At 37.9% G+C, this 12,270-nt stretch overlaps 1 protein-coding gene across 2 annotated transcripts in view; it reads left to right on the forward strand.

Moving 5' to 3' along the window:
- Nucleotides 1–12,270, forward strand: part of tlcd4b (TLC domain containing 4b) — a 67,275-nt gene that overhangs the window by 17,727 nt on the left and 37,278 nt on the right. For both annotated transcript variants that reach the window (XM_061885560.1, XM_061885561.1), the window contains exon 2: nt 7,119–7,271. In XM_061885560.1, the coding sequence (XP_061741544.1) occupies nt 7,126–7,271 (146 nt within the window). In that variant the 5' untranslated portion in view covers nt 7,119–7,125. The remainder of the gene's footprint in view (nt 1–7,118; nt 7,272–12,270) is intronic.

Raw genomic sequence — 12,270 nt, forward strand, 5'->3', positions numbered from 1 at the left:
TCAATCCATTTTCTACCGCTTATTCCCTTTGGGGTAGTGGGGGGCGCTGGAACCTATCTCTGCTGCATTCGGGCAGGAGGCGGCGTACACCCTGGACAAGTCACCACCTCTTCACAGGGCCAACACAGACAACATTCACACTCACATTTACACACTAGGGACCATTTAGTGTTGCCAATCAACCTATCCCCAGGTGCATTATGGTAAATATTTTGGTTATGTTTCTACTTATTAGATGTGATCAACCTAAAACATGCAAGATTTTTTTCTAAAATATCTGTTTATTGGGAATCTAAAAAAAAATCCTGTTGCACTAAAACAGTGTCATTTTTTTTTTGTACTGTCTCTGTTTGTACAAAATTAAAATAATGTGTCTTAATCTCTAATGACAGTTATTAGTTTATTGTGTTTGTTCATTTTAGTTTCCATTTCTTGTTTGTCTGCTTGTCGGGTTGTCCTTATACCAACATTTTGGTACCGGTACCAAATTGTTTTTCGATACTTTTTTAAATAAAGGGCACCACAAAAAATGTAATTATTGCCTTTATTTGAACAAAAAATCTAATTGTACATTAAACATGTGTTTCTTATTGCAATTTAGTCCTTAAATAAAATAGTGAACATACGAGACAACTTGTCTTTTAGTAGTAAGTAAACAAACAAAGGCTCTTCATTAGTCTGCCGACATATGCAGTAACATTGTGTCATTTATTCCATTATTTTGACACCAAAAACGAAAAAATATTTTGTGACGCTAAAAAATATGGACGTAATCGTAGTATTGACTAGATATGCTCCTGTACTTGGTATCATTACAGTGGATGTTAGGTGTGGATCCACTAATGGTATTTGTTTACATTGTTTGTTAGCGGTGATGCCGGTGAGCTATTGTATCCTCCTATGGTGTGTAGTGAAGCTTGTTTAGCTATTCTTGTCCTGCAGTGATAATGTTACTTGTAAGAAACTTACTTTATTTGTACCCATGTAGGCGAGGATTAGTGATTTAGAAGTAGCTCAAACACTGCCGACTGCTGCAGGACGTTAGCCACTTGCTAGCTAGCCATGTCTTAAAGCACCTCTTAGTGAGGGCGTTTCAGTGTTATAACTTCACCTTTATCTTTACTTTTTAAGCCAAAATGCATCCATTCTCCCTTTTCTGTCTACCCACTGTGTCTGCTTGTAGGTACTCTGTGTGTGCGCTGCCGAACATGCTCCTCTGATCATAAAACCAGACGGACGACGCACCGTCATGCCCATTAAAAAAAGAGGGGGGCGAACAGATACTTTTTAGAGGCGGTATAGTACCGAATATGATTTATTAGTATTGTGGTATTATACTGATACCGGTATACCGTACAACCCTACGTTACACCTAAACATGCATAGCTTTTCCTATGCTTCCTGTGCACTTCCCTGCTGCACTATTGCTTCATTTTTGTTTGTAAATACATTTTGCCTGCACTTCTCTTGCTGTCTCTACAGCTCGGGGTCCTGCAACCCCAACACCTAAAACATTTTTTTTTGGTTTTTTTCAATGCCTTTACAGTATCTGCATACCAATATAATAATGTGAGCCTTTTTATAGCATATCGTATCATGAGGAATCTTGAGATTTCCCGCCCGGATTGGCACCGTAATTACCAGAAAAGCTGAAAAGGGTTCATTTTTGTCTTTTGAGAGGATGTCAGATCAAACCATGTTCCACCTGTATCTAGTCCACATTGCAATTCAAATTTATCTCCACTTGTCTTGTCTGGGCACGACATCAAAGTTACCTCTCGTATCAAAGTGCTGAAATTGGATCGAATGGACGCGGTTCACTTATGGTGCCCCAGCCTTTTTAAAGATAGCACACCCTCCACGAGGAGGTCTTCAGGCTTAAGTAGAGAACCTTGCTGATGTGAGCCCAAAGTAAGAAAACATCAATACCACAGACACAGGCCTTCACTTATTGATTTTTGCTGATTACCGTCATTTAGGCCCTTGTGGAGGTAGGGGTCTTGCGTGAATGGTGTTACGGCTTTTTGGTGTAGAAATGAGTACTAATCAAACATATTTCACTTAATAGCTTGTTACATCACCGTTTGCATACCTGTACAACCCGTAAATCCAAAAACCAGTGCTGCAACCTAAGAGGCTTAGTCACAAACAGCCATCCTTTAAAGCAGGGGTGTCAAACTTTGTTTTCACTGAGGGCCACATCGCAATCAGAGGGCCATTTTACATTGTACAGGTGAATATGTATGTGCTTATGCATTTAATTATTTTTTTTTTATTTAATCTTTTTACATAAACTGTTAAAAAATGTTTTGTAGATTTTACATTAATAAAAACTGGCAACTCGGTCAAATTTTAACGTAAAATGTACAGCGTTTTTTACATCGTTACAGTACATGGAAAAACGGTACCACTGTTTTTTCGACAAAAAAGGTAACATGGTTGCCCGAGTTTTACTGTAAAATTTAAAGTTGTTTTTTTTTCACAACATATTACGGTAAATGGAAAAGTGGTAGCACTGTTTTTTACGAGAAAAAGGTTTGATAGTCGCCGGAATTTTACTGTAAAATGTACTGGAATTTTTTGTTTATTCTGGCAGTTTACCTGCTAGGTTTTTACCATTTAAAAAAAAAAAAAAAAAAAAAAAAGTGGTACAGTTTTTCCACTTACAATGTGAATAATATATGAATTTGCCTATGCATTTGATTATTATATATGTTTTACGTACATTGTAGAAAAATCAGTACAGTTAAAAAAAAACCTGGCAACTTAGTCACCAGAATTTCACTGTGAAGTGAATTATTATGTTTATGTTTATATAGCGCTTTTCTCTAGTGACTCAAAGCGCTTTACGTAGTGAAACCCAATATCTAAGTTACATTTAAACCAGTGTGGGTGGCACTGGGAGCAGGTGGGTAAAGTGCCTTGCCCAAGGACACAACGGCAGTGACTAGGATGGCGGAAGCGGGAATCGAACCTGCAACCCTCAAGTTGCTGGCACGGCCACTCTACCAACCGAGCTATGCCGCCTGTGAAGTATACAGTGTGTTATTTTCCAACATATTATTGTAAATGGAAAAACAGTACCAGTGCTGTTTTGCACTTAGGGTTAAACCCCGTAAAAAATTTGGATTTTATGGTTAAAAAAAAAAGTTTTGGCTCAGTCCAGAGAATTTTTTTGCATTTAAAAAAAAAAAAGGGTATTGAGTTTTTTCATTTTCACAGTCCACAATTTGATGAATAACTTTGAAATAAGTCAAGCAGATATTTCTTTTAAAAAATGTATATGTATGTATGTATGTATGTATATATACTGTATGTATGTATGTATATATATGTATATGTGCATTTTTGATTGTAGCTGAGATAGGTACCAGCGACCCCAAAGGGAATAAGCGGTAGAAAATGGATATATATATATATATATATATATATATACATATATACACACACACATGTATGCGTGGGAAAAAAATCACAATACAATCACATACATTTATTGCGCTCTACCATGGTATCGAGCAGTATTCTCTGGATAATCTAATTAAGTCATATATATATATATATATATATATTTTCTTCTTAAATAAATATCTGCTTGACTTATTATTTCAAAGTTATTCATCAAATTGTGGACTGTAAAAATGACAATAGATTTTATATATATTTTTATAAATATATATATATATATCATTTTTTTATTTTTTAATCATCATACATTCAGATTGTCTTGTCACAGTTCAGTAGCATTCCAACACAATGTATTTGTGCTTGTTGATTTTAGCTTGAAAAACATTACTGTATGTTGACTCATACAGTATGCATACTTGATGTGATTTGCCACACAGACGCTACACCTTTCACAACCCTAATCATGAGCTTTCGGAGTTGAGCGGTTTTACATAGCTTACATAAAGTGGCTGCCTGGTTTAATCACAATTGATCAGGTCAGAGTCCAGACGCACACGGGCGAAGGTATTGCTGATAAACGGAAAGCCTTCTACAGAACTCTTACAACACTTGGCTCTTGGTTTTGGCATTTTTTTTTTCAACTTGAGCGACCAATTTTATTCTGAGGTAAAAAATCGGATTATCCGGACAAAGCTCCCAAAAAAAAGTTTTCCACTGAAAGAGATCAGCCACCTTGACCTTTCAAGACCAGGGGGCTTAGAACAGTGTCTGCATGGACATAAACAAGTTAGATTAGATTACAGTCTGAGCTGTTGTATACTGTTTACGTGAAATATGTGCAGGCCTTAAAGGCCTCCTGAAATGAGATTTTCTCATTTGAACGGGGATAGCAGGTCCATTCTATGTGTCATACGTGATCATTTCACGATATTGCCATATTGTTGCTGAAAGGATTTAGTAGAGAACATCCACGATAAAGTTCGCAACTGGAGAAAAGCCCTGCCTCTACCGGAAGTCGCAGACAATGACGTCACATGTTTGAGGGCTCCTCATATATTCACATTGATTTTAATGGGGGCCTCCAACAAAAACAGCTATTCAGACCGAGAAAACGACAACATCCCCATTAATTTGAGCGAGGATGAAAGATTCGTGTTTTAGGATATTGATAGCGACGGACTAGAAAAAAAGAAAACGCGATTGCAATCGCGTTGCGTTGAGACGGATTCATATGTTTTTAGAGACATTTACTAGGATAATTCTGGGAAATCCCTTATCTTTCTATTGTGTTGCTAGTGTTTTAGTGAGTGTAACTTTACCTGATAGTCGGAAGTGTACGTCCACGGCCGGGTGTTGACGCGCAGTGTCTCGGGGAAGTCGACGGCAGCTGTATGGACGGCACTAGCTCAGCTGATATCCGGTAAGAGGCGACTTTTTAACCACAATTTTCTCACCGAAACCTGCTGGTTGACATGTAGTCGGAATCCATGTCCGCTGTGATCCATACTAAAGTTTCACCTCCGCGAATTTTAAACAAGGAGTCACCGTGTGTTTGTGTGGCTAAAGGCTAAAGCTTCCCAACTCTGTCATTCTGCTTTGACTTCTCCAATATTAATTGAACAAATTGCAAAAGATTCAGCAACACAGATGTCCAAAATACTGTGTAATTATGCCGTTAAAGCAGACTACTCTTAGCTGTGTGTGTGTGCAGCGCTCATATTCATAACAGCCCGTGACGTCACGCGTACACGTCATCATTATGCAACGTTTTCAAGAAAAAAGTCCCGGGAATTTTAAAATTGCAATTAAGTAAACCAAAAAGGCTGTATTGGCATGTGTTGCAATGTTAATACTTCATCATTGATATATAAACTATCAGACTGCGTGGTGGGTAGTAGTGGGTTTCAGTAGGCCTTTAAACATTAGAAAATATGGCAACGAAAGCTCATATTAGTAAAAACATTTATCCATAATGTATATACTACAGTGGAACCTTTTTAAGATTGTGAATACTTGAATACTGGTTCTTGAATACTGGTCAACCGCTGACAAGTTCACAGTACCTCGCAAAACTGAATGCAGTCCTCACATTTCAGCCGGAACTTGTGCCTTCTTGAGCAGAGTGACCTTGCGACCACAGCAGTAACTCAGTCCTCTACAGCACAGGGCTGTCAACACATGGTTTTCTTTGTGACTTGGGTTTCAACTCCCAGGGAGAAAATGTACAGTTACACGGTCCTCTTCCGTCATTCCACAGTGTTTCCTGACCTTTCTCAGAATCATCCTTACCCCACGAGGTGAGATGGTGGGGCGCAAAAGGTGACAGATGGTTATATAAAGTAGGGCTGGGCGATTAAACAATAACAATATATATCGCGATAGACATCTGATCAATATCAATAGAAAATGGGGTCGATAGAACGTTCAATAATTTCACTGAGTTCTGTAAGGAAAAAATTGGAAAAAAGGCTGATGCGGAACCGCACTGCATTCTGGGGGGTGTAGGCAGAGGAAGGGCTTTGGCCTCTCGACCTATCACGGCTGAGCCTGAACCGCAAGGCAATCTGAGAAATGCTAACAGGAAAAAAAAAAAAAAAAGAAACAACGGCTAGCTGACGACAAGGAGTGATACGAAACGGGAAAATGAGTGCGGTAGCACGAGAGGAAATTGTAAAAAAAAAAGGAAATGTCACGTCACCAGTTTGGCAGTATTTTGTCACAGATGTTCAGACGCAAGTTTATTCCGATGTTTACAATATTTTGTAAGACATGTTTGTTTCTGCTTGCTTAATGTGACTGTTATTTATTTACATATATTGTTACCAATATGGCTTTAAAGCCTGAGTTGTACACTACTAATTTCTTAATTACAATACTTTGCACATTTTGTTGGATTAAGCATTGTCATTATTATTGTCATTATTTGCACATCGACCAGTATTTTCATTTATTTGACTGTTTTTTATAATGCTGACCTCATTCTAACGGTTAAAGGTTATATTTTAAATAAAAGTATTTAAATTCAGCCTTTTTTCTCCTGGTCTTTATTTAGAATAGTTTTTTTTAATTTTTTTTATCAATAATTATCGATATCGACTGATATGAAACACTTATATCCTGATACATTTTTTAGTCATATCGCCCAGCCTTAATATAAAGTAACCAATGATCAAAGTGGTCTCTTTCTCGGAAAACTGTGTGTTTAAAGAATAATCTTTCTTTCAGTCAATTGAGAACAAATCATTTTAGAACCGTTCATGTAATGTGAGTTTTTTTTGTTGTTGATAAATTAAACTGTTTCGTATTACAAATGCACTATTTTTTAAAAGAAAGAAGCAAACGCTTATTTAGTGAAACAAAAAGAAATGTAAAACTACATCAATATACATAAATTAAAGATTTTTAATCGAATTGCCCAAAGATTACCACCTCCTACTCTTACCTAAGCTAAAGTCTATATACTTTATTATCCAGAACTCCTAAAACTACCCTGCCATTTCTCTCATACTTATTGGTCCTCACTCGTTCTTTTCTGTTTGTCTTCCACTTCAGTTTCTCAGAATTGCCTCAAAGTACTTATCTTATGGTTCCTTGTGTTTGGATTCAATTTGGTCCGTTCAGCTCTTCCTTGAAGATGAAATCAACCTTCTGCTTGCTGTCTTTAAGAATAACCAACTTCCTTAACCGACCCTCTCCTCTGTCGTCTTTAGGTGAGGGATGGAGATGAGAGAGTTGACCGTGGTTGCCGGAAGCTTTGTCAGTTTCCAGCTACTGTTCTCGGTGGCCAGTCCTTTACTCTCTTCCGCCATAGCGCCGAGTTATGGACTGCTACCTCCCACCAAGCACACAGAGTGGAACTCCAGGTGAGTCACGGGAACCAGAGATGTTCACAAGTAATTTTTCTGTGGGTCTCAGTCCAGTCCCAAGTGGTTAAGTCCAAGTCCATCTTACACATGTACTGAGCACACTAGGGTTGTCTCAATACCTATATTTTGGTACCGGTACCAAAATGTATTTCGATACATTTCTAATTGAAGGCAACCACAAAAAATGGCATCATTGCCTTTATTTTAACAAAAAAATCTTACAGTACATTAAACATGTTTCCTTTTGCAATCAATTTAATCCTTAAATAAAATAGTGAACACATTAGACAACTTGTCTTTTGTTAGGAAGTAAGCAAACAAAGGCTCCTAATTAGTCTGCTGACGTATGCAGTAACATATTGTGTCATTTATCTACCTATTCTTCTGTCAAAATTAAAAAGAACAAGCTGAAAAAATGGATTATTAATCTACTTGTTCATTAACAGTTAATATCTGCCTATTTACTTCACTTCGGTTAAAATGTAATAATCACTTATTCTTCAGTTGTTTGATTCTTTACATTAGTTTTGGATGATATAACAAATTCTTTACATTAGTTTTGGATGATATAACAAATTTAGGTATCAATCCGATACCAAGTAGTTACAGGATGATACATTGGTCATGTTCAAATTCCTCATGTGTCCAGGTATGTATTTCCTGAGTTTATAAACATAATATGAATTTTTGAAAAAGGAAAAAAATAGTTTGTGATGATAAACAATATCGATGTAATCACTGTAGTATAGACTAGATACACTCTTGTACTTGGTATCATTACAATGGATCTCAGGTGTAGATCCACCCATGGCATTTGTTTACATATACCAACCTCTTCAGATCTACTTTTAACCTGTGATTAGTGTTCTGTGTCTTGTAATCCATCCATCCATCCATTTTCTACCGCTTATTCCCTTTCGGGGTCGCGGGGGGGCGCTGGCGCCTATCTCTTGTATGTCCAGTGTTATTAGGTATTTTTACTACGTACTGCTTTTATATTTCCTGTATTATGTATTATGACTTTGAATCTTTTATATTTTAGTTTTAATCCTGTAAAGCGTCTTTGAGTACACTGAAAAGTGCTATACCAAATAAAATTTATTATTATTATTCAAGAGCGCAGCCTATTAGCGGTGAGTTATCGTATCCTCCTACGGTGTGTAGTTAAGCATGTTTAGCTATTCCTCGTCCTACAGGGATGATACTTGTAAAAAAAACAAAAAACGTACTTTATTTGTTGCCATGGAGGCGAGGATAAGTGATTTAGAAGTAGCTAAAACACATGCCGACTGCGGATGGATGTTAGCCGCTAGCTAGCGAGCCAAGTTTAAAACACCTTTTGTAGAGCTGCGTTTTAGTGTCATAGCTATAGATTTAACATTAGTTTTTTGATTGTGCGCTGCCGAACACGCTCCTCTGCTTGTAAAACCAGCAATGTCACGACGTTGACAATGGTGCGCCGTCATGCCTGTTGATAAAGGGAAAAAAAGTGGGGGAACCGATACGTTTCAGAGGAGGTATAGTATTGATTATGATTAATTAGTATTGCGGTACTTGTATCGGTATACCGTACAACCCTAGTTGCCAGTCATGTACAGTAAAGACAGGGTAGAGGTATCCGCATGATTCGAAGCGTACCTTTAGTATTAGAGCTACGGTTTGGTTAATTTTCGGTACAGTTAAGGAACAAAATGCTAAATCTCAAAACTGCTTAGCTTTTGGGTTCCATGATTTTTAAAATGAATCTGCTTGGGGGGTAATTCTCCAATGAATACCATCCTAAAGTACAGAATAGAAGCATAGTCCAAAATGAAGTCTTTCTTTTCACAAAGGTGGAACACAGAATGTACACACCCTGGCCTCACTTAAATATGAATAGATTGGGAAATCAGTAGGGGTGTAACGCTACACAAAAATTTCGGTTCGGTAAGTACCTCGGTGTAGAGGTCACGGTTCGGTTCATTTTCGATGAAGTAAGAAAACAACAAAATACAAATTTTTTGGTTATTTATTTACCAAATTTGTAAACAATGGCATAACATACATATACACACAGGGTCCATTGCCAGGGTTAATGTGGTCAACATATATAAAATAAAAACTAAATAAGATAAGGCTCAGAATGGCTTCTTAACAAAACCTTTCTACATATAAAGTGCTTTTTTGATTGATTGATTGATTGATTGTGACTTTTATTAGTAGATTGCACAGTACAGTACATATTTTGTACAATTGACCTCTAAATGGTAACATCCCAATCATTTTTTCAACTTGTTTAAGTCTGGGTCCACGTAAATCAACATTAAACTGCTTCCAGTTGTTGCTCACAAGAAATAAAATGACAAAACTTTTCTTCTACATATAAAAAGTGCAACATTAAACAGTTTCAAGTCAACTCAGCCTCAGATTAACTTTTCTTTCCCCCTCCCAGCCTGGCTAACTTGGTAGTAAGAGGATATATGGGCTTATTGTTCTTCCACCTTGGAAGTGGGTCAAAATCTAGTTTTAATGCAATACAGCAACCCCCCGCGACCCTGAACGGCAAGTGGTAGAAAATGGATGGTTGGAAGGTCTTAAATATGCTGCTATAAAAACGTTTATTTCTTTATCCCTGCCTGGCTGGCCGAGGAGAGGCTGCATGAAGGCGTGGTTTGCACCACGCTCCTCTTTCTATTCCTTAAAGCGAGGTTGACTTGGGGGTGGTGCCACTTCAAAGGGGTTAGCATGTTTGACGTGTTGGCAGACGCATACCCTACTGCTGCTGAACAATGTCGGCAAACCTCTTTCCTCCATTGTTGTATCGCACCGCGAAGCCGAAGTGTTCCCAAAGGGGAGATGTTAACGAGGCAGGAGAGTCTTCAAGCTCTGGCTTTTACATGTTGTCCTAGCCCGGTCGCTGCTAACCTACCGTGTGTTGTGCCTCGCTTTGCATTGTTTACACAACGTGCGGTGCGCTACCTAATATGTCCGTCTGGAAACTCGTTTGGTACACCTCCGAACCGAACCGAAACCCCCGTAACGAAACTGTTCAATACAAATACACGTATTGTTACACTTTTACAAATCAGCGCAGAGCTTTCGGTTTGTTACAGCTGCTTACCAATTTGAATGCAATACATATTCATTATACACAATCAGCATGTATGCACAAAAGAAAGCTTTCCTTTGACTTTCATAAGTGATATCACAAACACTTTATATAACACAATAAATGGTATGTTGGGAAAAGTATCTTAAATTGTACAAAATTTAAGTGTTTTTGAACAATTTTCTTCCATACATTTTTTTTAATTGCACTATGAACTAACTGTTTTTAACAAAACCGACGGCAGTGCTGATATCAATGATTAATGCTGTCTTTGAATTGACAATAGCTCACAATTGACGACAAAAACAAGCTTGTGAAAAATGAGTGGCATATCTTTGAAAAAATAAAACAACAAGACCAGAGATAATGGAGTTTAGCATGATAACGCTCATACTGCTTATCACGCTGAGATAACAGGATAACCATCCGTGCAAATAGAAACTTTCACAACTGAACAATTCAGGTGCCTGATAAAGTTTGACGTGGTCAATCTAGCGTAATTTATCGGTCTCCCGCAGACGTTGCATTTTGTGATGTGGTTGGACCTTGACTTAACTTTCCAACTGCTGACATTTCTTCAAGCAGGTTGCGGTGGGTTTGTCAGTCAGGCTCACTTTCCTATGACTCATTTAACGGAAATGCAAGCATTGCGCATTTAATTCTGCAGAATTCATTTCTCCCAAAAAAAACAGTTCCAGAGAATGGTGGCTCAACCTCCGTGCTGCAAAATATTCCGTAATGGGGCCAGAGACAGTTGCCTGTTCCAGCACATTAATAAAGAATTTGAGGAACTTTATTGAATTCAAAAAATAACTTGTAGCAAAGTACAATAATTCATATTATTATTCTTTATAACATTTTGTTTTGATCATTTTAGGTGTGTGGAACAGCTTAGTTCGGGGGTGCCCACACTTTCTCTGCAGGCGAGCTTCTTTTCAATTGACCAAGTGGAGGGGATCTTATCTATGTCATTCATGTATATAATTTATATTTGTTTATTTATGAAAGAGACATTTTTGTGGACAAGTTAAATGTGTTTAATGATTATACAAACAAGTTTAACACATATCAATTCCTTTCTTTCATGAAGACAACAATATAAGTTGGTGTATTACCTGATTCTGATGACTTACATTGATTGGAATCAGAGAGTAGTGATTTGAAAACTAAGTCCTCCTTTCTGTCCAATACCACATGAAACTGGTTGCTTTTTGCAATCTTATTTGTCCAGCTTCCATGCTCCTTTTTATACACTTTACAAGAAATACATTGGCGGCAAACTGCGTAGCCTGCTAGCTTGTGCACGCCACCTTTGGAAGACTCTTATTTTGTTAGCGCTGGCTTTATTGTGACGATAGGAAAGTCGGTCTTTAGAGTTTTGACAGCAGGTACAAATAAAAAGTGTTTCTCGCCTTCCTGTCGGTCATTTTTTCTTAATATGGTAAATGGGTTATACTTGTATAGCGCTTTTCTACCTTGAAGGTACTCAAAGCACTGTGACACTATTTCCACATTCACCCATTCACACACACCTTCACATACTGATGGCGGGAGCTGCCATGCAAGGTGCTAACCACGACCAATCAGGAGCAAGGGTGAGGTGTCTTGCTGAAGGACACAACGGACGTAACTCGGTTGTTAGAAGATGGGGATCAAATCCGGAACCCACTCGGCCACTCTTCCAACCGCGCCATGTCGTTCCAAAAAAAAGTCTAATAATGACCTGGAAGCAGCCAGCATCATCTCACAAGACCCTCGGGTGCCGTGAAGGTCAATCAAGTGACGGAAGTGACGTCAGAGTATCCCGCAGCGCTTTGTTGTTAAGGTGGCAGGGTTAACAACAAAGTGCCACCGCTTAAACTAGTCTTAAAATGATTTTTTATTCGTATGTATTTTTTTTATTTTTTT

This window comes from Nerophis ophidion, linkage group LG23, assembly GCF_033978795.1.
Source record: "Nerophis ophidion isolate RoL-2023_Sa linkage group LG23, RoL_Noph_v1.0, whole genome shotgun sequence".
In the NCBI taxonomy this organism is placed as follows: Eukaryota; Metazoa; Chordata; class Actinopteri; order Syngnathiformes; family Syngnathidae; genus Nerophis; species Nerophis ophidion.